At 42.4% G+C, this 24452-nt stretch overlaps 3 protein-coding genes across 6 annotated transcripts in view; 2 read left to right on the plus strand and 1 right to left on the minus strand.

Moving 5' to 3' along the window:
* The first annotated feature begins 486 nt into the window (after nt 1–486).
* LOC307035625 (E3 SUMO-protein ligase ZBED1-like) lies at nt 487–4720 on the plus strand. Its single transcript, XM_079675211.1, has 2 exons — nt 487–2706; nt 3314–4720. Exons 1-2 carry the CDS (start codon nt 1788–1790, stop codon nt 4327–4329), a joined length of 1935 nt encoding a protein of 644 aa, XP_079531337.1. The 5' UTR covers nt 487–1787; the 3' UTR covers nt 4330–4720.
* Nucleotides 4721–9076: 4356 nt separating this feature from the next.
* Nucleotides 9077–24452, plus strand: part of LOC307035616 (NLR family CARD domain-containing protein 3-like) — a 24656-nt gene continuing 9280 nt past the window's right edge. The window contains exons 1-8 of one of the 4 annotated variants that reach the window (XM_079675193.1): nt 9077–10895; nt 11035–11242; nt 11386–13183; nt 13271–13444; nt 13539–13712; nt 19750–19896; nt 21314–21360; nt 21449–22963. In XM_079675193.1, the coding sequence (XP_079531319.1) occupies nt 11206–11242; nt 11386–13183; nt 13271–13444; nt 13539–13712; nt 19750–19896; nt 21314–21360; nt 21449–22050 (2979 nt within the window). In that variant the 5' untranslated portion in view covers nt 9077–10895; nt 11035–11205 and the 3' untranslated portion in view covers nt 22051–22963. Of the gene's footprint in view, nt 10896–10917; nt 11243–11385; nt 13184–13270; nt 13445–13538; nt 13713–19749; nt 19897–21313; nt 21361–21448; nt 22964–24452 lie in introns of those variants that run through there. The other 3 variants (XM_079675190.1, XM_079675191.1, XM_079675192.1) reach the window with 3 other exon arrangements.
* Nucleotides 22315–24331, minus strand: LOC307037155 (serine/threonine-protein kinase PINK1, mitochondrial-like; the record flags this gene model as incomplete). The annotated part of the gene is made up of 2 exons (XM_079677935.1): nt 22315–23382; nt 24083–24331. Coding segments are annotated over 2 exons (510 nt in total), but the record flags the coding sequence as incomplete, so codon positions are not given.

The raw sequence follows: 24452 nt of genomic DNA on the forward strand, positions 1-24452 counted from the left end.
ATCAAGAATCCAGCCCATAAGATTCTTGCTTATTTCAAATTGTTCTAAAAGTCTGCCAATTAGAATATGAGCTTGAATTGTGTTAAAAGCAGAGGAAAAATCAACAAATAAAAGTCTAGCATGAGATCCATTTCCCTCCAAGTGTTTAAAAAGTAAGTCAGATAAGGTGACCGTGGCGTCCTCCACTCCTCTGTGAGGCCTGTAAGCAAACTGCATGGGATCGAGTGCATGCTCAGTCTTCCTTAAGATTTCTGCTCTGACTAGTTTCTCCAATGTCTTCATTAGAATTGATGTAAGTGCAACTGGTCTAAAATCATTAAGAGTTTTGGGGCCTCTGGATTTGGGAAAACAGGGACTACCACAGCATCCTTCCAAACCTTTGGCACATGCTGTGTCTGTAAAGACATATTCAAAATGTAGTGGAACACAGGGCTAAGTTCTTTTGCACAAAGTTTAATTCAACGACCCCAGATGTTGTCAGGTCCATGACTCTTATTTTACTAAATGGAAGGCCTTTTCCACTTCCCTCTGATCTATGTTAAAATGCTTATTCTCTTCAAGTTTAAGCTTCAGTTCAGATATATTATTACTGAAATCAAATGTGTCAAATCGAGAAAAAAAGTGATTTAGGGCATTTGCAAACTCAACATCTGAATTAAAGCCATCCAGAGTCACATGGCAGCTATTCTTTGTTTCCCGGAGGCCTGTTATGGTTTTCATGCTACTCCAGACTGAGCCAAGGTTGTTTGCAGCCATTTTGTTTTGTAGTTCAGATTTAAAATTCTGTTTAGCTTTCAGAATTTCTATTTTAAGTTCCCTATCAGCATCATGCAGATCAGAGGCACTTCCCTGTTTAAAAGCTTGTTTCTTTTTCTGAATGCTGGACTTAACCGCCTTGGTCACCCATGGTTTGTTATTAGGGTATATTTTAACTTGCTTACACGGAATAATCATGTCTTTACAAAAGGCTGTATATGAGCATGTTACATCAACAAGTTCATCCAAGTCGGCACCACAAGACTCTTTGAACATATCCCAATCAGTGCAGTCATAACATTCCTGCAAACAGGCTACAGATTCTTCTGTCCAGACATTTATGTCCTTTGTCAATGTTTTCTCTCGCTTCAAAACTGTTTTGTATATGGGCAGTAAATGCACACAGTTATGATCAGCAGAGCCCAGTGGGGGTAATGGGACTGACTTATAGGCTTCCTTACTGACCCATAACACAGGTCTAATGTTTTATCCCGCCTGGTTGGACAGGAGACATATTGATAAAAGTTAGTGAGTGTCTTTTTAAGGGTCACATGGTTAAAATCCCCAAGTATAAAGTTTGGTGCGTCAGGTGAAATTGACTGCAGTTATTTCACCAAATCAAAGATAGTGCTGGAGGCAGAGGTGGCATTTGCCCTGGGATGGATGTACACTATTGTTATAGAAACTTGGGGAAACTCACGGGGCAGGTAGAAGGGACGCAATGAAACGGATAAAAGTTCAACATCTGGGGTGCAAATGAGTTCTCTGACAGTCACAGAGCTACAGTAGGGCTGGGCGATAATTCGATCTCGGTTCGGGATCGCGATAAAATTTTGATCGATTGCGATATTATGCTTGGGACATATTATTCGATATGACATCTTAATAAAAAGTAGGCCGCCTAGGCGCAACAACACCAGTATCAGTTTGGCTGCTGTATGCCGGTAGGACACGCCCACGAGCGAGCAGCGTGGCTACAGAGTGAGACTGAAGACAGAGGGAGAAAGGGATGAACAAAGAAGTTGTCAAAAATGAGCGAAACTAAAGAGGACCGTGAAAGTGAAATTATTGGCGAACGCGAAAGCGACACCGTAGGCCTACTAGAAGACATAGTTGACAAAAAATGTCACACCACGTCAGCTGTGTGGACATGGTTCGGTTACGGCAAAAGCGACCAGGAGCAGACGAAGCCGGTCTGCAAAATATGCCGGTGGGTAGTACCAGCCAGGACGGGGAATACGACTAACCTTTTCAATCACCTGAAAAGGCACCACCCCACTAACTACACAGAGAGTGTGACACTGCGGGCTCAAGCTAGCACACCACACACGAAGCTAAGCCACACACACACGTCGCCCGGTAACATCAATAAACAACAATCCATCCAGTCGTGCTTTGCAGCCATTGCCCCGTATGAAAAACAGTCAAAGCGGAGCAAAACTATAACGAGCGCTATCACTTATTGCCTCGCTAAAGATATGATGCCCCTGTACACAGTGGAAAAAGAAGGCTTCAGGAAACTGATCAAAGTGTTAGACCCCAGGTACGAGCTCCCTGGTAGAAAATACTTTTCTCGGACGGCGATGCCACAGCTTTATAATGAATGCCGTCGTAAGGTGGAAATTCATCTGAATGATGTTAAATACTTTGCCACCACCACCGATCTATGGTCTAGCCGTACATCGGAGCCATATATGAGTCTCACGATTCATTTCATTGACGAGGAGTGGGCTCTACACAGCAAATGCTTACAGACAGCATACTTCCCAGAGGACCATACTGGGGAAATCATCAGCCAGGGGCTGGAGGATGCACTCAAATCCTGGGGCCTTAGGGAAGACCGACAGGTGTGCATCACAACAGACAACGGTGCAAACGTTGTCAAGGCTGTTTCCCTCAAAGGCTGGTCCCGGCTGCAGTGCTTTGGTCATCGACTGCACCTTGCCATTGGTAAGTTCATGATGATAGGCTAATAATAAAAAAAGTTCATGATGATGTCAAAGGCTACATTTTCAGCTCTAATAATAGCTCAGTGTAATGATTCGTATTCTTATACACTGTTGCCCATAAAGCTGGAATAAAATGTATATTTTTACCTCTTCTCATGAAATGATAGTAACAATGTGATTTATTCTTCATAAAGTATATTCTCAAAATTGGTAACTGGGACTCAGTAGCCTATGTAATTATTGCACCTGGTAATTACTGATGTGTATAAATTGGAATAGAAATAGGAATGTATCTGAAAACAAAATTATTTCACTTTACATGCCTCAATAAACCAATGTACAGGCTATCACTTTATAACTATTGATACTGATACTAGGTGATAATTCGATCATTACTAACATTTTGCATCTAAGATGTATTTGAATGAAGAGTTTATATTCTATCACTGTACTCAACTTAAATTGAGGAAAAATATGTTTATGTGTGTAGTCTAATTGATTTTCATATCAAGGATGTCATGACAATATTATGATTTATTATTATAAGACAGAAACTAATTTTTAAATAATACTTAATACTAATAATACTACATTTTTGTCATCTACAGAGCGAAGTGTGAGAGACAAGAGAATAGAGAGAGCCATGGGTGTGAGCAAAAAAGTGGTTAGTACTTTCTCATACTCATGGAAGAAGAAAAAAGAACTAACAGCTGCACAAAAGGAGCTCGACCTACCTGAGCACCGGTTGATGACAGAATCACCTACCAGGTGGGGTTCTCGCCATGCAATGATAGCACGAGTACTGGAGCAGGAGAAGGCCATTTCAAAGGTTTTATCTGCTGATAGAAAAACAAGGCACCTGGCTCTCTCATGGCAAGACATTGAGGTCTTGGAGTCTGTACACAAGGCCCTTAATCCACTTGTTGAGTTCACTGATGCCCTCTCTGGTGAAGCACATGTCAGTGTCTCTTGTGTGAAACCTGTCCTACAGCTCTTCAATACAGAGGTCTTGAAGCCAGGAGAGGATGACACAGAGCTAACGAAGGCCATCAAAACTACTATCACCACATATTTGAATGAAAAGTATGATGATGATGCCACTGATGACCTCCTTAACATGGCATCTCTTGTTGATCCTCGGTTCAAGACCCGCTACATCCAAGGTGACAAGGTAGAGGCTGTGAAATCCAGAGCTGTGGCACAGATCCTGGGTGACTGTCAGAGCACACCACAGTCTACTCTCACACCTACAGCTACTGCTACTGCTACAGCTTCAGCTCCACCAGCCAAAATGCAGAGGAAGACACTGGGCAGCTTTTTCAAGAAGTCCTACTCTGTTTCTACCTCTAGTCTAACAGATGAGCAGGATGTTGAGGCTGAACTGAACAGTTACCTGCTAGCTCCAGAAGTAGACGGTGAGACCAACCCCCTGGCATGGTGGAAAATCCACTGCACATCATACCCCAGAGTGAGCTTCCTGGCAAAGCGGTATCTATGTATTCCTGCCACCAGCTCACCCTCAGAGCGTGCTTTTAGTACAAGTGGCAATATTGTGTCCTGCCATAGGGCAGCTTTAAAGCCAGATGTGGTGAACAGACTTGTCTTTCTTGCAAAAAACCTGTAATGGGGTAAATGATGTTCACTACTGCACAAGATGTAGAATAACTGTGACTGGTTTACTATGTTTACACATTACACATGTTTTTTATGTTTAGCACTTTAATGTGTCAGAGGGTCTGACCCACTTGGTTTTGTACTGCCTTGGTTTTGTACAAATATTTGAGATTATTATTATTTAATAATTGTTTTTGTTTTTTTATTCTGTATGAGCGAAAGCATTTTGTTCTCACTATTGGAAGGCATTAAACTTTATTATAAAGTTTCAGTGAATCTCTTGTTTCTTCAAGCTTCAGGATGTCCCTCACACTGGCAGCATCTGCAAAAACTACATATCGTGATAAGAATCGAGATCGATCAATATGGAAAAACATATCGTGATAACATTTTTTTCCATATCGCCCAGCCCTAGTACTGTTTGTTTACGTACAAACATACTCCGCCCCCTTGAGTTTTTCCTGTCACTTCCGCCTTTCGATCCAAAACCGTCAATAAACAGATCGTTGTCCTGGTTACAGTCTGTGAGCCATGTCTCAGTGAAGGCCAAAACACAGCAGTCCCTGAAATTCTTCTGAAACCGAACATTACCCTGAAGCTCTTCAACCTTGTTCCTCAGCGATTGAACGTTCCCCAGGATCATCGAGGGCAGAGGAATCCGAGGGAGCCGCTGCCTTCTCATGCGTAATCTTAAGCTGCCTCGTTTACCCCGCTTCCTCCTCTGGTGCCCCGTTGCACCACAGGTTTCATTTGGATTCCTCCGAATAATGTCCGGTAACTGTAACGTGGTATCTATCACTCGAGCCAGACTTGCCATGTTCAGTTGCAGCAGCACATCTCTGGTGTACTGTGTCCTCTCCCGGATGACAGCCCCATTGACATCACATGCTAAACATTGAAGGAATACGATCCACGGAATCACAGAATAAAGAATGTCCATTTTGACTAGCGGCGCAGGGAGCATTCAATCATACAGACGCTTTATCGAATAGGTCGGTGGCGCATTAAAAACCTTTAAAACAAACACAAAACAAACAAAATGGAGGACACCAAACTTTTCCCTGCCGGTCGCAGCGTGCGCATGCGCCCAGTGTAGATGGCCACTAACTAACAGGCCCTGTGTATCGCTCACTGATTGGACTCAGTGGAATCAAGGGGTAAGACGCAAGGAAAATACGCAAGTGAAGGACGCAAGGATTGAGGTTAAGAATAGTGAGATGCAGCCTAAAAGCCATTTGAGTTAGTTGGTGTCTGTGTTAAGCTTTTCCGTGTAACCTTCATGAAATCCTGGTTATTAGCGACTTCGATGGGCGTTAACCTGTTAACCTTTTTTTCACAAAACTGTGTCTCAGGGCTTCTTAACATTTAACAACCTATTAATGTGTCATACCCACTTAACGGGAAGAAACTCAGCTAACTAACGATAAGAACCATTTTTACCGTAACAAAACACAAGTCTCACAAGAAGCGTCTAAATGAACCCTGAGCGAAAGAATGCTAACGCACTTAGCACAGAACTCACGGTAGAAAAACGTATACTTATCGGATCTGCACAATCAAGACATTAGCTAGCAAGCTGAGATTCCACAGATTCTAGGGGTATAAGTATCATCACTGAGCGATCAAAACTCGCGGCATGGGAAGCGAACCCAGACAACACACAACGTAGCTTTACGGAGCAAAATCGGGAAATATGTCTTACCTTTTGCTGTTTCTGATCAATAGTTGTGTTCACTGGCATTAAAACGATAAAAACGCTGCTGAAGGTTAATCCAATGTGTCTGTGTCACTTTGAAATGATTACGGATAATCCATCTTCATATGTATGTCAATAACGGAGATTTCATATATAGCTGCTACCAGAGTGTATGACAGCTTCCTGTTTTGGGCATTCTGGCTACGCATCACTCTATTCACCAATGGTAATCTTTAGATGGATTTTAGGAACTTCCCTCTCGATTCTATTGGCTCTAACGGTTAAAAAGAGGTGTCAATTATCAAAATCGACCGAGGGGGGCCAGAGATATGGAAAATGCACCCAAATGACCCCAGAAGTGGGTTTTTTTCTAAACCTCTCTAAAAAGGTCAAATGTCACTTGTTTTGCATCAATCTTGATACAGGGTACTTATTATATGTTATAGTTTGGATTCCTAAAGCTTTTAGTCTATATCCCATCATTCAAGGGTGGTTTTCACTATAAGTAATGGTTTATTTTTGGACGGACACAATAATTTACATGTTTTTACTATGTTCAATCTGAAATTACTTTACAATAAAATCATCTATATTGATTCTGACTCTTCTACATCCAACTCACAGGTTTATCATTACTTTGAGAAAAAAGATGATTAATTTACTCCTTTTAGGGAAGATATGGTCATTTGTTCTGGGAATGTCATTTTCGAGCCTGAGACCTGAAAGCAGGCTCAGGGGTTAACAGGTTAAGTGAACTGCAGTTAGCATCCTGGACATGAACTCAGTGACGTTCTCCACTAAAGAGATGTGTTTACGTTAGCTTCACACTGCTGGCTGTAGGGCAGCTGAAGAGACGCGAGGCACTTTGGAGATAAACTTCACGTCTTTAGGATTTACTCTGAACATCTTCCAGAATCCTTCACATAGAGAGCAGTCCACCGGCTGATAGAGGAGACTCAGAGAGTCTGGAAGGTTCATCTGTTGGGAAACACAGAGCGATTTATACCATTACATTGAAAAGAGTGACTTTAGATTTAACATATTTTCATCAGTTTTTCTCCAGCGGTTCAATGTGTGGGCGGTGGTGGCAAAGTCCGTAGGGACTTGGCTTGGGAACCAGAGAGTCACCGGTTCAAGACCCCAAAAGACCAAGTGCTACCCAGGTGTCCCTGAGCAAGGCAGCGTTCCCTACACTGCTCCCCGGGCCCGTACATATGGCAGCCCACTGCTCCTAACACTAGGATGGATCAAATGCAGAATGTACATTTCCCCTCTGTGGGACGATGAAGAGCTCCTTCTTCTTCTCTTGATGCATCTGTTTCTGTTTCAGGGTCCAGCAGCAGAGACCAGACTCTCCCAGCTGTCTGTCCCTCAAGAGCGACCGGTCGAAGCACGACTTCATAAACTTTAAAGGAGGACCTCCATCTGCTGATCAGAAGTAAGCTGTAACTCATAGTAACGAGTAGCTGAACGCTTCTGCCCATTCATTTTGAATGGGGTGATGGCACGCTTCGCCGAACTGCATTGCGATGCTCGCTAGAAAAGTTGAGCAATGTTCAACTTTTGAAGCTTCGGCGGAAGCGTCAGCCAATCGAATCATCTGCCAGTACAAGCTCTAGCCCAGGGGTGGCCAACCCGCGGCTCTTTGCCCAGTTTCATGCAGCTCTTCAGTTCATATGGAATTGTATGTGTGAGTGTGGGGGAGAGACACGGACTCCTGACAGTTTAGTTTAGTTTTTATTAGGATCCCCATTAGCACTAGCATGAGCATTGGCTATTCTTCCTGGGGTCCTCACCCACACAAAACATACATAATACAAACCAGAACGGAACAACTCATCATTTCATGAAAAGTGCATGGTAAGGAAGTGAAAGCAAAAACAAAACAGAAAAAAAATAGTCATCACATTTTAACCATCATCAAGTCAAAACCTAAACAAAATTTTACCAACAATATAATTTACATGATAATACTAATTACTAATTACTAATTGACCCACAAGTACAGTTCAAATTTAATTTGTAGTTCTCAGATATTGTTTTAGCAAATGTTTGAAATGTATGTTTGAGTTATCTTGAATGATATGGACCGGTAACGAATTCCAGCTGACCATTGCTCTGTATAGTACTGTTTTCTGTCTAATATTTGATCTTGATTTGGGTAAAATGAACCTTTTTTCTATTGCATGTCTGGTTTGATAGTTATGTGTAGAGTACTGTGCTATGAACTTTTGTGACAATATATGTGGTAAGTGTGTCACTGTAATATTCTTTACAAAATTTAACAGAGAATAAATGGACCTCTGTCTAACACTCATCCATTTCAGTGTCTCCAGCATTTCAGTCACTCTGGTTCTGTAGGAGCACTGCAGAACACATCGTGCTGCCTTATTCTGTGCTACTTGTAGTTTATTTAAATCGTTTTCTGAAGCACTAGACCAAACAACAAAACAGTAATCAAGCTGTGATAGCACCAAAGCATCCAAGACTTGTCTCCTGACATCTATTGGCAAATGTTTTACAATTCTTTTAACGAGTGACACACCCCTTCCCATTTTACACACAACATTATCAATTTGTTTAGACCAAGACAGTGTTTGATCTAGAGTTATCCCTAACAACTTAGTTTCCTTGACTTGTTTAATGTCAATATGGTTTAAATGTAACTGCAATTTAGGTTCACATTTTAACTGATGATTTGACCCAATTATTAAAGATTTAGTTTTTCCTGCATTAAGTACCAACTTATTATTTATTACCCACTCTGAAATCATTTGTAGATCCTTATTTATACAGTGACTCAGCTCCCTTGTAGATGAACCTGCTCCATATATTGTCGAGTCATCTGCATACATAACAATTTTGGATTCCTGTAAGACCAATGGTAGATCATTTGTGAAAATAGAAAATAAAAGTGGTCCCAAACAACTCCCCTGAGGAACTCCACAACTGACTTTCTTAATAGTTGACAGACTTCCATTGAAAAAAACAGTTTGACATCGATTGGTCAAATAACTTTCTATCCACCTCAGTGCATTCAGATGACCATATTGCTCTTGCTTGTTCAACAACAATGGATGATCGATGACATCAAAGGCAGAACTAAAATCAAGTAGTACCGTTCCCACTAACTTCCTATTATCTACCTCCACCTTCCAGTCATCGGTCATTTGTGTTAAAGCAGTGCATGTGGAATGGCCCGGTCTGTAGGCATGTTGATAAGCAGTATTAAGATTGTTACCTTCAAAGTATTTCTGTATTTGATTAAACATTATTCTCTCCATTATCTTTCCTAACGCTGGTAATAAACTTATCGGGCGACTATTTGTTCCAGAAAATGATCCAGCTGGATTTTTTGCAAGTGGAATAATTTTTGCTATTTTCCATGCCTGTGGGCAAATACACTTTTCAATACTTACATTGATGATATGGCAGATAGGCTCCGCAACCAAATTAGCAACATATCTAAGAAATTTGCTCCTGACAGTTAAACCTGATACTTAGTAGGTCTGTTAAGGATTGAATGCTGATCATTCTGACGTACTTTCGTCCCGGCTCTCCCTACGTGTGTGTGTGTGGTGTCAGGTGTCAGTATGAGAGGATGACAGCGCGTCTAATTTTGATGTGGCCCAAGAGCCAATCACAATAATACCTGCGATGCAGTGAACCAATCACCTTTGAGGGGGGGAAAACCTATCGTTGATTAAACACTATCTGACCATGAACTGAGTTTGATCCTAAAATGGCAGGGAAGAAATGCTAAGCGAAAATATGAAGACGAACATAGGACGTTTTTAGTCGAGTGGGAGAGTTCATGTTTTTTTATCGAACGCAAATGCAAGCCATTTTGCCAGACCCATTTCAAGGCTTCACATCTTCAGCGCCATTTCACCTTCCCAAAAGGTACGGAACTTCGCAAGCAGAAGATAAACACCTTGAAAAGTCAGGCAGAAAAGCAGACACAGTTTTTAAAAAAAATAACGGAGCACTTTTAAAGTGAGATAAAAAACCTTTTCGATTTTGTTTACTGAGAGTTTGTGTGTGAGTGCACACAATGATCATTGTTATGTTGTTATGTTAACTGGCCTCTGAATACTGGTACTGTCTGTCTGTCTGTCTGTCTGTCTGTCTGTCTGTGTGTCTGTGTGTGTGTGTGTGTGTGTGTGTGTGTGTGTGTGTGTGTGTGTGTGTGTGTGTGTGTGTGTGTGTGTGTGTGTGTGTGTGTGTGTGTGTGTGTGTGTGTGTGTGTGTGTGTGTGTGTGTGTGTGTGTGTGTGTGTGTGTGTGTGTGTGTGTGTGTGTGTGTGTGTGTGTGTGTGTGTGTGTGTGTGTGTGTGTGTGTGTGTGTGTGTGTGTGTGTGTGTGTGTGTGTGTGTGTGTAGGAGGAAGAAGAAGAAAGTAAAGGAGCACAGAGAAAGGCTGAGAACAAAAGAGAGAAGGAAGGGGGGGTGCACGCGTGACTGTGAAAACAAAACCGTGTGCTTTTGTGTCCGGGGCGGGAGATTCATGTGATTGGTTGTTGGTCGAGGTTCAGCCTTCAGATTGGTCTGTCCTCTTCCTGATGAACAGCTGTTAGCCAGCTGCAGAGTCCAGTCTCTATCCACACAGCCAAGTTTCAGGAAGACCAGAATGAAGGATGGACAGAATCCTCTTCAACAGTAGCTGGAAATAAATATTCCTGTAGTGCAAAGTTCCCGCTGACGCACAGGACCACCAGCCTGTTTCCCTGTCCTCCTTTACCCTGAGTGTGTCTCTGTGTGGACAGACATCATGTGAGCTAATGCTTCATGGTTCCTCCACAGAGGGGACCAGGAGAGCTCGGAGGTTCCCGGTGGTCAGTCTGCCCAGCAGCATCAGACACAGCTGGACTCCATATTCACGGTGAGTACATGTACTACAGATACTTGACCTCTCTTCTGTTCACAGTCATCTCCATGCTGCACTTTCAGAGAGTCAGTCTGTCCGGATCTGATGTTTGGATCCATGGTTTATAGTTTGTGTCCTTCATGTGATGTTCCAGCTGCTGGAGGACCACATCGTCACCTTTGTGAAGAGCGAGCTGAAGAAGTTCCAGAAGGCTCTGAGTTCAGATTACCCAGAATACTTAGAGGATCAGAGTGAGGATGAGGATGAAGAGCAGAGGAGGAGCAGAGAGGCCTTCCTGAACATCTCACTGAACTTCCTGAGGAACATGAAGCAGGAGGAGCTGGCTGACCGTCTGCACAGCAGTAAGAGGGTTTCTATAGAGAGTTAACACTCTGGATAAATGTCTCCTCTGCTGATGTCTCAAGAGACCAACATATATCCATACTTCATTCAGAGAACCAGAGTTACAGTGTGACCTCATGATCTTTGTTGTGTGTTCTTTCAGGAACTCGTGCTGGAGTCTGTCAGCGTAAACTTAAGTCCACCCTGAAGGAGAGGTTCCAGTGTGTGTTTGAGGGCATTGCTAAAGCAGGAAACCCAACCCTTCTGAACCAGATCTACACAGAGCTCTACATCACAGAGGGGGGGTCTGCAGAGGTCAATGCTGAACATGAGGTCAGACAGATTGAAACAGCATCCAGGAAACCAGACAGACCAGAAACAACCATCAGACAAGAAGACTTCTTTAAAGCCTCACCTGGAAGAGATGCACCAATCAGAGCAGTGCTGACAAAGGGCGTGGCTGGCATTGGGAAAACAGTCTTAACACAGAAGTTCACTCTGGACTGGGCTGAAGGCAAAGCCAACCAGGACATCCAGTTCATATTTCCATTCACCTTCAGAGAGCTGAATGTGGTGAGAGAGAACAAGTACAGCTTGGTGGAACTTGTTCATCACTTCTTCTCTGAAACCAGAGACGCAGGAATCTGCAGGTTTGATCAGTTCCCGGTTGTGTTCATCTTTGACGGTCTGGATGAGAGTCGACTTCCTCTGGACTTCCTCAACACTGACATCCTGACTGATGTCACAGAGTCCACCTCAGTGGATGTGCTGCTGACAAACCTCATCAGGGGGAAGCTGCTTCCCTCTGCTCGCCTCTGGATAACCACACGACCTGCAGCAGCCAATCAGATCCCCCCTGAGTGTGTGGACATGGTGACAGAGGTCCGAGGGTTCACTGACCCACAGAAGGAGGAGTACTTCAGGAAGAGATTCAGAGATCAGGAGCAGGCCGGCACCATCATCTCCCACATCAAGACCTCACGAAGCCTCCACATCATGTGCCACATCCCAGTCTTCTGCTGGATCTCTGCTTCAGTTCTGGAGGAGGTGTTGAAAACCAGAGAGGGGGGAGAGCTGCCCAAGACCCTGACTGAGATGTACATCCACTTCCTGGTGGTTCAGTCCAAAGTGAAGAACATCAAGTATGATGGAGGAGCTGAGACAGATCCACACTGGAGTCCAGAGAGCAGGAAGATGATGGAGGCTCTGGGGAAACTGGCTTTTGAGCAGCTGCAGAAAGGCAACCTGATCTTCTATGAGTCCGACCTGACAGAGTGTGGCATCGATATCAGAGCAGCCTCAGTGTACTCAGGAGTGTTCACACAGGTCTTTAGAGAGGAGAGAGGACTGTACCAGAGGGACCAGGTGTTCTGCTTCGTCCATCTGAGCGTTCAGGAGTTTCTGGCTGCTCTTCATGTCCATCTGACCTTCATCATCTCTGGAGTCAACCTGCTGGCAGAAGAACCAACAACCTCCCAGGAGTCTGAAGTCAAACCTAAACTAACAGATCTCTACCAGAGTGCTGTGGACCAGGCCTTACAGAGTCCAAACGGACACCTGGACTTGTTCCTGCGCTTCTTCCTGGGTCTTTCACTGCAGACCAATCAGAAACTCCTACGAGGCCTGCTGACACAAACAGGAAGTGGCTCAGAGATCAATCAGGAAACAGTCCAGTACATCAAGAAGAAGATAGATGAGGATCTGTCTGCAGAGAGAAGCATCAACCTGTTCCACTGTCTGAATGAACTGAATGATCGTTCTCTAGTGGAGCAGATCCAACAGTCCCTGAGTTCAGGAAGTCTCTCCACAGATAATCTGTCTCCTGCTCAGTGGTCAGCTCTGGTCTTCATCTTACTGTCATCAGGAGAAGATCTGGACGTGTTTGACCTGAAGAGATACTCTGCTTCAGAGGAGGCTCTTCTGAGGCTGCTGCCAGTGGTCAAAGCCTCCAACAAAGCTCTGTGAGTACAGAGATCATTTGATTTAGTGAATCAGTTATTAACACACTGCTGTCTTCTGAATAACTGTTGTCCTCATCGTCTCTTCAGGCTGAGTGGCTGTAACCTGTCAGAGAGAAGCTGTGCAGCTCTGTCCTCAGTCCTCAGCTCCCAGTCCTCTAGTCTGAGAGATCTGGACCTGAGTAACAACGACCTGCAGGATTCAGGAGTGAAGCTGCTGTCTGCTGGACTGGAGAGTCCACACTGTGAACTGAAGACTCTCAGGTTCGTATAAAACTGTTTAAAAATGTTGACCATCTCAATTCTATGTTTCTTCATATACTAATTCTTGAATGGACATGTTATTGAATTCTTTCAGACTGAGTGTTTGTAACCTGTCAGAGAGAAGCTGCTCAGCTCTGTCCTCAGTCCTCAGCTCCCAGCCCTCTAGTCTGAGAGATCTGGACCTGAGTAACAACGACCTGCAGGATTCAGGAGTGAAGCTGCTGTCTGCTGGACTGGAGAGTCCACACTGTGAACTGAAGACTCTCAGGTCAGAGACCAGAACACTTTGACTCAGCCAACAATCAGCCCTGCTGTGTGGTGTGGGAATACCATCATCAAAAACATCATTCAAGAGAAACACAACACAATATATCAGTCACAATTCACTAAATGGTTCTTGGCACAAACTTCTTTCAAGTTCAAAAACATCCCCCCTTGTGACACACAGAAACAAAACAAAGGGCTGGGCCCCTCACTAGAGGTGAGGTATATTGCCTCATAGATCAATCAAATGTAGGTAAATGAATCTTGATACTTGAATATGCTTTATGAAAAACACAGCCTACAGATGTAGCGATTCATTTCAGACAGTTTGAAACGCGAGGGCCGTGATTGGTACGTGATCTGCCCTCGCTCAAGGGAAAACCTCCAGCTTGACTTGAGACCGCCCCCGTGATAGATAAATGTAATTATAATGAAGCCAGCTGCAATGGATCATTGATCCACCAGGGGGTGCAGTGGGGTTCCACACTGGAGCTCATGTGAAATAAAGTCAGATACAGTACGCTGGATGTACAGCGGAACTTTGTTAAGATCCATATGTCACGGATATCATACTCTGTGCTAAATAAGAGACATGTACTCATTTACAAAACATCAACATGTTGTTATTTAACAAAATAATTTTGTTATTCGAAAAAAACGAACGGGAGGAAATGCAGCCCGGCTCTCGATTTGTAATCCTAATTTAATCATCATCTTCACCACGATCATTTATGTTTATGTTCGCCGAATTGACATGAAATCACTGACACATATGAATATACTGTATTCAACTTCATTAAAACGTTATTAACGTGCCTAAACTCAGTAATTCACCAAAAATATGTATATTTTAATGGAGCCTCGTCGGTCGATCAGGATCCCAAAGTGTAGCGGAGGGATCCTCATCTGGATGAAGGGTGTTATTTTCCCCATAAGGAACAAGTCGCTGCAAATTATCCCGCTTATCACACGGCCACATTCTCAACAAAGTAACGACATGACTCCCAATATTAATTGAAATGCTTTTATGGATTTAGAAAATGTTTTTATTGATTAAAAAAATAGTTGTATGTATTGATTTAAATTCACATGCATCCGCTAAGAAAAATAGTCCGTTGTTACCGTTTTTTAAACAGTCTGAATGAAACGGCAGCTCTCAGCTGTGTATTTACACAACTAATGGCCCATCAACCACAGCTCTCTCCCCCCCTCCCCCCCTGATCTTTCTTCTCCAGCAGCTAAATGAACAGTAGGTTACTCTGAGTGACCATAGACTGTATGTGACAAGCTTACAGTTAGTGACGTAACAACACCATCAAAGCTGGTGGGTTGAAAGCAATACGGGAGGTAAAAATAACTACAATAATTGTGACTTATTTATTGTGGCTTTTATGTTTTTAGGTATAAAATGTAATTCAGGCTTATAGTTCACCCTTCTCTAAAAGCCTTCAACAATGACAATATTCATTGTAATTGAATAAATCCTTCCAACACACATTGTAAAAAATAGCCTACTGTAAGTTAAGAAATCATTTCAATATGTACATCTTCTGATGTAACAACAAGAACATTATAAATAGTAACAGAGCTGAACATGGTATTGCACATTTAGCTTTGAGTGTTACTGACCTGAGATGTTTTTATTTCATGAATTAAGGTGACTGAGGCTTTTTAACATACAGGGATGCAAACTCATCAGGTATGAAAAAGGTGACAAGGATCCGAGCCCCCGGCCCCCCCACCCCACGGAATGACAGAGGATTTTAGCAGAACAACTAAAGCAGCAGTGTTAACAATAACAGAAACGCCAAAGAGTCACATAATAGAAATATATAAAAGCATTTATTTATTTGTGTAGCAGTCAGTTTATAATTTTGGCAGCACTGTTGAGCATTTTGAAAATGTATTTTCATGCCTCTGTGCAAGGCTTAGTCTTTCTATCTTTAGAGCCACATGGTGTAAAGTAACTAAGTTCATAAACTCAACAAGTACTATACTTGGGCACAATTTTGAGATACTTGTACTTTATTTAAGTATTTCAATGTTTTGCTACTTTGTTCTTCTACTCCACTACAGTTCAGAGGTACATGGTGTACTTCTACTCCAATACATGTATTTAATCCCTTTAGTTACTTTACAGATGTGGATGAATGATGTGAAATCTAATCAAGTGTTGAATCAGACTTTAGTTCCACCTGGAGTAAATCCACCAGCTACCCTGCAGTATACAAAGTCATTCAAACTAGCTGCACCTTTACCAGCTTTGAGAACACTTTCATGATCAATCATTATAAAACATATCATATCTATTATTCTGAAAAGGACCAATCTGCACCATGACTACTTTTACTGTCTTTCACTATATTTTGATGAGAATACTTTTCTACTTTTACTTGAGGAACATTTGGAATGCAGGACTTTTACTGAAACAGAGTATTCCTACACTCTGGTACTTCTACTTTTACTCAAGTACAAGATCTGAGTACTTCTACTTTTACTCAAGTAAAAGATCTGAGTATTTTTACTTTTACTCAAGTACAAGATCTGAGTATTTTTACTTTTACTCAATAACAAGATCTGAGTATTTTTACTTTTACTCAAGTACAAGATTTGAGTACTTCTACTTTTACTCTAGTACAAGATCTGAGTACTTCTACTTTTACTCAAGTACAATATATATACTTATACCACCTCTGTTTATAGCCTATGAAAAAAACTATTAGAAATAGAAGGCTAAAGCTAACGTTAGCAGATAGTGACAATGTATGCTAGCTAGCTAGCTCAACGATTCCTTAAATAATATTGCCACAGAAAAACTTTTCAGTTCACATCACGCTCTGCCGCTCCGACAGGGAGCTCTGCTCTGAACACCTGAACGGCCCGTTCTAACAGCTGTTCACCAGCGGTCCAGTCTGTGCCACAGTGACTCCGGACGCACAGTTAATATTAACGAACGCACCGTAGGTAATGTAGCTGCTGAAGCTAGACCATCATCTCGGAGCAGCAGAGGCTTATTATACATCATGAGCAGAGCCGACAGGCAGGAAGACTCGAGCACACAGCTCGCGCTTCATTATAATATATAAAAACAGAACACCATGCGTGTCATGATGGCACATAACAGCTCACGGCCGCAGATTACTCCGGGTCCCAGCCCCCCCCATACCCCAAAAATATTTGTATTGCAGATCTACATGAATCACACAAACGACTTATTTTGGATTCAAAACGGCGAATTTCGCCGAAAGGTGAAAAGTTTGCATCACTGAACATAGACAGAGCACAACTGAAACATAACATCTGAAACGATGTAACAACATAATACACTTGTGGGGATGCTTGGGATGTGAGGAGTGAGGGACACGGCTTAGAACGGGCGTGTCGCCTGGCAGGACAGGAGAGTGTGTGCACCAGTCTGCCTTGATCTATGAATTCATGTCCGTGACACTCACTGCTGCCCACAGCTGTTTCATAGAAGGAAAACCTCCTTCACTTCATGAAAGTGTTTTAACCACACACACACCTCTACTACACACACATGACGGGTGTTATTTTCCCCATAAGGAACAAGTCGCTGCAAATTATCCCGCTTATCACACGGCCAAATTCTCAACAAAGTAACGACATGACTCCCAATATTAATTTAAATGCTTTTATGGATTTAGAAAATGTCTTTTATTGATTTAAAAAATAGTTGTATGTATTGATTTTAAAAATAGTTGTATGTATTGATTTAAATTGACATGCATCCGCTAAGAAAAATAGTCCGTTGTTACCGTTTTTTAAACAGTCTGAATGAAACGGCAGCTCTCAGCTGTGTATTTACACAACTAATGGCCCATCAACCACAGCTCTCTCCCCCCCTCCCCCCCTGATCTTTCTTCTCCAGCAGCTAAATTAACGGTAGGTTACTCTGAGTGACAAGCTTACAGTTAGACACAACACTGTCATTGCAAGTGACCCTCAGTTAGTTGACTTTTATGTTCAACTGCTAAATTCGTTACTGATAGAAAAGGGCTTCTACTGTACCTAATTACCTTAACACTAGAACCGCCAGAGGTTTTTGTATAGGCCTACCTAAACCCGTTAAATCCCGCTATTAGAATGCAATTTTTAACAACATAGGGTGCTACATAACACACTTTCAGGAAAAGTCACGGACTGGGAGACTTTAATATTTTATTGAAAAAAAGTTACATTGCACACACACAACACACATCACACAAATTGACCCGATTGGCGGTTCTAGTGTTAAATAAACTCACTAATTAATGAAACCAGTTCAATACGCATTATTCTTATTCTTATCATTCTTTATGAGCGCAGAAATAGTCTTAAAATCAGATCTGTTTTTTAAATGAAATCTGACGGCAGGTAGTTAGCTCTGATCACCTATGACAAATGCGCCGCACCTAATCGCTGGCCATTCAGCCACAGACACTGTTCGAAATGGGGGGTGGAGCTAGGGGGAGCTTGGCTCCCCCGAAGAGGGAGGGAGCTCCCCTGAAGGCTGACTTTGAGATAAATAGGGGGAGCCCAAAACAATCGTGCATATTTGTGTCACACAGATTAGAAATGTTGAGTTTCTGTAAATAACAGTTCTTGAAATAAATAATAGTTATTGTTCATTACAGTTTCTGAATATTTGTTTTATAGTAGAAGAGTGTTTTTATAGCAATTGATCGCATCCGCGCTGCTGCGCCAGTCAACAGAGCGTGCGTGTGACATATTTAGTAGCAGGATGTGCTCTGAAAAATAGGGCTCCCCGAAAGCAAATGGGTAATTCGAACACTGACAGAGCTCCCTCTATACAAATCAAACTGTAGACGGTGTGAAAGCACCTATTGTTTTAAATAATGGTCTGAATGTGACCTGTGAGCCTTCTGAATCACCGTGGGACAGCACATTCTAAACTAAAATGTTCAATCAATAAATTAACATCTTATCTTATCTTAATAATATCTTCATATTAATAATAATAATAAATCATACAGTATGTGTCCGAAAGGGAGCAGGAGGAAGCAAACACAAAAATATACTGCATATTAAAGCAAACGATTGTAAAGGTTAAAGTATGAGCATAACAAATAAAGAAGTGTAATGTAAACATTTACATTATAATTATGATTATTTAATATATAAAGACTATATATTATTGAATTACAAGATTAGATATACTTTAGTTGATCTAAAATATTGATGTGTTCAAATGCTCTTCAAAACACAACTGAAAGCCCATGAAGCTTGTCTTTCTGTATTTGTGAATGAAGCGCCATCTCCTGGTTAAAACCTGAAATTGAAAATCTGGCAACGCCCTCTTGGAAAATAGTGGGAGGGCTTAACATTCCTCTATACTGGTCTTTGGCAGGCCGTAGGCAGGAAGCTGTAAGCTGGAGTCTGAAATGAAGTGCTACATCTGTATATCCAGCTCTCCAGAGGGTTTACTTCACTTTGTTGGCGGCTCATCCGTTAACACAGAACCCTCAGATTGATTCTAATAAGGAGAAACAGGAAGGGTTTGTAAAGCAAATCAGTTATTGGGCTTTTTTTTACCAACTAACTAAATGCTTTCAACTTGAATTGACTGAATTTATTTGTACATTGGGCTTATGAACACATCAATACTTCTGTTTATATATATATATATATATATATATATATATATATATACAGTATATGTATATATATATATATATATATACAGTATATGTATATATATATATATATATATATATACAGTATATGTATATATATATATATATATATATATATATACAGTATATGTTTATATATACATTTAAGAAGTACAATATAAGAAAAGCACATGTTTCTCTCTAGTCTTTCTTCACATTATTCTCTATTCCTTTGTTTTATGATCTGTTCATATCAGTAAGACCCTTACCATGTCTGTCCATTTGAACTGTGAAGCAGTGACTGGAGTTGTAGGTGTAGAGATGACCCAGAGGTGATGCAGTAATAAGCCCCGCCCCTTCCAGTCCTGGACCCTCAGATGATCTGACGGCTTGTTTGTGTGTCTGCAGGCTGTCAGGCTGTCTGATCACAGAGGAAGGCTGTGATGCTCTGGCCTCAGCTTTAAACCCCTCCCATCTGAGAGAGCTGGACCTGAGCTACAATCACCCAGGAGCCTCAGGGGGGAGGCTGCTGTCTGCTGGACTGGACACGCTCAGGTATGGAGAGGCTCTCAGTCTGATAGAGGAGGTAGAAACTGGCTCCTATGACCTGAAACACCCAGAGCTGATAGACCCTGACTCTTCACACTGTCTGCCGTCAGCTGTTAGCATCAAACACACATGTTCCACAACTGAGAGGAGACCCCCCCTCAGTGGGTCAATGTTCATCGTGGAACCACCAACAGAAACAGAGTGGGGGGTTTCAATGTTCACACAGATTTAGCACAGGAAGTGACATCATGAATAAATAAACTGATTCATTTCCAGATGTTTTATTCTGAGTCCTAGCAAACGGCCAATCAGAAGAACCTCCCCTGGAATGAAAATAATGATGTATTAGTTTCAGTGTTGGGAGTAACGTGTTACAGTAATCAGATTACATTTGTCTGTAACGCGTTACTGTTGGTTCAGCATTAATTACATTAGCTAAGAGAAGATAGTACTTTATTGATGCTAAGCACTAAATGATCTCGTTGCCTGCGTTACGTTAAGCTCTTCAACTTTCTGAATAACGGGAGGACAGAAAAAGCAGAGATGAACAGGCGCAGCAAACATCGTGGAGAACATGTTGCCCGTTTCATTACATCCATGGTTTCCACGGTGGAATCACCATCTTTCTAAAAACATATTGAGCCAGAAATACGTAACAGGCGGCGAGATCAGACTCACAAATAAATAAATGTATTTAACCGTTATGGTGTGAATATGGTCTGCCAGTGACGTGCGGTGAGGTTCATGGCTGGTGAGGCACTGACTTAGTATATTTTGACCTTAATCAAAATATTCTGTTATTTTCAAAAGCTTTTTCAGTCTGATGCTTCGATTCATTTCAAACAGAGCGTTCAACAGAAGGATCAAATCTAAATATTGGATTGTTCTCTCTTAGTAAGATCCCATCTTCATTACAGTGGTGGTCTTTCCTTGACTTGAAGATGAAGTCCATGCTCTCCTTCTGGACAACAATCTATTACTGTTTTGTAAAAGTCCTCCTTATCTTCCTCTAGTTTCAAAAGTCTAGTTTGTTGTTTGCGTCTACCGTCTCTGAGTAGAATAACAGCAGCAACAAGAACCGGGGGTGAGAGAGTCTGGGGCCCCTCAAATCCAGAGAGATCCACACAGAAAGCGTTTTTTATATAAATGTAACAAAACTCAAACATGTTCAAACAGATTCAGGAATCAGAAATCAAGAGAAAAGATAAATATGAAGCGCACAGTGAACCAAAGAGAAACCCATATTTCCTGATGCACACAAACGCTGCACACAGGAAGCATGCCCCCACCTGATCAACACCTGGAGAGGAGATCATAGACATCATGAAAGAGACACCTCAGTGTTTGTAGATGTTTCTGGAGGCAGACTGAGGTGGACATATCAGATCCTTTAAAGACTAACTGACCCCCCCTCTGCTCTCAGCCTGGAGCCTGCTGCAGTCCGGTTCTTGAGGCCAGGTCTCAGGAAGTGTAAGTGTGTTTTTAATCATGAACATCTTCACACTGGGACATCACAGGTACTTTAATAACCTTTAATACCTGCTGTGTCTCTCATCAGATTCCTGTGGACTCACACTGGACTCAAACACAGTGAACAGAGACCTCCAACTGTCTGAGGACAACAGGACGGTGACACGTGTGAAGGAGAATCAGAAATATCCTGATCATCCAGAGAGGTTTGACTCCTGGTATCAGCTGATGTGCAGAGAAGCTCTGACTGGTCGCTGTTACTGGGAGGTCGAGTGGAGAGTAGTGGTTTATATATCAATGACTTACAGAGGAATCAAGAGGAGAGGAGAGGACTGTATGTTTGGAGGGAATGATCAGTCCTGGAGTCTGATCTGCTCTGGTGGGAGTTACTCTGTCTGGCACAATAAGAGAACAACACACATCTCCTCCTCCTCCTCCTCCTCCTCCTCCCCCTCCTCCTCCTCCTCCTCCTCCTCCTCCTCCTCCTCCTCCTCCTCCTCCTCCTCGTCCTCTCATAGAGTAGCAGTGTATCTGGATCATCCTGCTGGCTCTCTCTCCTTCTACAGAGTCTCCTCTGACACACTGATCCACCTCCACACCTTCAGAACCACATTCACTGAACCTCTCTATGCTGGGTTTGGGTTTGGGTTACCTGGTTCCTCAGTGTCTCTGTGTTCTCTGCAGGAGTGACCCCCCCCCCCCCCCCCCCAAGAGAGGTGCTGATCATAAAAGTGTAAAACTAATATTTCTGAGACTTTCAGAAAAAGTCAGAATTCTTAGATTATCTAAAACAATTCTGTTTGTTAATTTTCTTTTTAAATAAATCTAAATGTTGAGATTTCAGAAAATAAAAGTTTCTCAAAAAGAAACCAGAATTGTAAGATTTTAAGAAAACTCTCAAATAAAAGTCAGTCTTTGCAAAGATGAAACTCAGAAAGAGGTTGAATACCAACAGGAAGTCCATTCTGATTTATTTCCACACGGAGGCTTTTATTCTGAAACTGCAGGAAAACCTCCATTTCTCCCAAAGTCTTCCCACCATCTGTAGTTTGTGAACACGTGACATCACTTCAGTTTGAATGGCAGCAGTAAAGGGTTACTGAGGCTCGTTGAGAACAGGTCATAGTGACGAGTTCAATCACTTCTGCAGAATATAATATATGATGTCTACAAACTAACATAACGTCTAAAGTGCAAACGTGAACAGAAAGTGCAAACCACAGCGTGCATGCATTTGAGCTCAATGACCGGCTTCCTGTGAATATTTAAAATATAACGTGGCCCTCCACAGCAGAGTCTGAGCGGCACAGAGTGCAGCTTTTATTTCAATGCTCGCTTTTTACTCTCATGCAAACATGCTCATTACTTTTTAAGAAGGGTCAGATTCAATGTTCCTGATTTGCATTTAGAAACTAATCTTCCCTCAACAACTCGATGATGTTTGAATGAACACGGCTGCTTCTGGGGTGAATGGAAACCTCTGATCTGGGTTAGATGGGTTTATTAACAGACCAATCACATGATGATTGCCTCATCATTAACACTCATGTGCTTTCAATGTAAGCAGCTGATCTAATTAATAAAGTGTGTCTTTTGAGTCGGACTCGTGTCTTTGTCTCAGTTTGCTCGTTTTTTATATATACTTTTAATTTCTCTAATGTACAATGCCTCGTCTTTTTATGCTGCTGCAACACTTCTCAAATTGGGATCAATAAAATATTTCTTATCTTATGTTAACGCGAGGTGAGAAGGTGAGTCTAATCAGACGCCGCTGCCCCCTCCCCCCCGGCCGTACAGCAGGAACCCCCCCGCGGTGCGAAGTTCCTCCAGATCCAGGTTGGAAAGGAAGCTCCTCTGAAGCTCCGCCTCCACCGTGCACCCTCCCGGCCCGCTGCACCCCCCCAGCAGCACCACGGCCGACTGACACAGCAGCCAATCAGAGAGCTTCCTCAGGTCGGATAGAGCCCGCCCCCCCCACAGGCTCAGGTGAAGCATGTTAGCGGCGACACGAGCACTGGGCCGCTGCAGAAGAGAGAAAAAGACAGGTGGTTAATGCCCAACCTAATATCTGTTGAGAAAACACTGAATGTCCTCTTCCAACATGAGAGCAACATGCTAACAAAGGTATCAACTGTAGCTGTGAACATGACAGCATGTGTGATGACCTAGCAGAGCATCAGGACTGTTTGAGGCATATGATAGCTATGTGATTAACATGATGATTCAGCCTCTATGGAGAGAGACATATGACAAGCATGATCATTTCTGACGTGGAGCTAATCTGAAGTAAACATTGAATACTGCTTTCTATTCGTCCATCTTGTGACTGTGTAACTCCCTCTCTTGGATATCAGCATGTGAAGGACACTGTTCAGGAACTAGTTGATGCTCTGTATGTGATGACTCCTTCCATTCTGGAGAGGATCACAGATACATGGATCCTGAGATTCAAGCTCAAGCCGGGGACCAGGGAGAGTTTTAGAATTCTCCTGATGAGATCTAATCTCTTTTTTTGTATTCTTATTTTTTTAAAGCTACAGCCAGAATGATCTCTTTAGTAACAGCTGAAAGAGAGGGGGATGAGGCGAGAATGATCTGTTTGGTAATTTGAGCAAAACACTTCATAGACATGTTTTTTATATATTTGTATATATCTGAGACCTATAATATATGCCTAAAGTAGTATGATAGCAGACCTTTAATATATATCTGTATATATCACCTTGCTGGGGCTCCTCCTGAGCAGCAGCTGAATCACCAGCTGCACGTCAGCAGGTGCAGCTGGGGGGGGAGGTGGCAGCTGCGTCTCCTCGTAGCTCCGGCTCTGCAGCCCCCCCGCTCCGTAGAAAGGGTTTTGCTCACCGAAGATCTCGTAGGCGACGGCGCCGACCGCCCAGCCGTCCGCCTTCCTGTAGTCGATCACCGAGGCCGGCCTGGGGAGGCACTGGACACCTGGGGGGGGGGCGGTTATAGACAACAGGGTCAGGGTTCACTGTGTAACTCTGATTATAAGTGTTTATTATGTTTCTGTATATATTGTGGGTTATTTATAGATATAGATATTTATTTAAAGATCTCCTATCATGCAAAAT

Source organism: Notothenia rossii, assembly GCF_949606895.1.
Source record: "Notothenia rossii genome assembly, chromosome: 4".
In the NCBI taxonomy this organism is placed as follows: domain Eukaryota; kingdom Metazoa; phylum Chordata; class Actinopteri; order Perciformes; family Nototheniidae; genus Notothenia; species Notothenia rossii.

What these genes read in the sequence shown, in the direction of transcription:
- LOC307035625 (XM_079675211.1), top strand. Translation starts at nt 1,788, where the DNA reads ATGAGCGAAACTAAAGAGGACCGTGAAAGTGAAATTATTGGCGAACGC. An exon ending in TCGACTGCACCTTGCCATTG is followed by an intron (nt 2,707 to 3,313) that starts GTAAGTTCATGA and finishes TGTCATCTACAG; the next exon opens with AGCGAAGTGTGAGAGACAAG.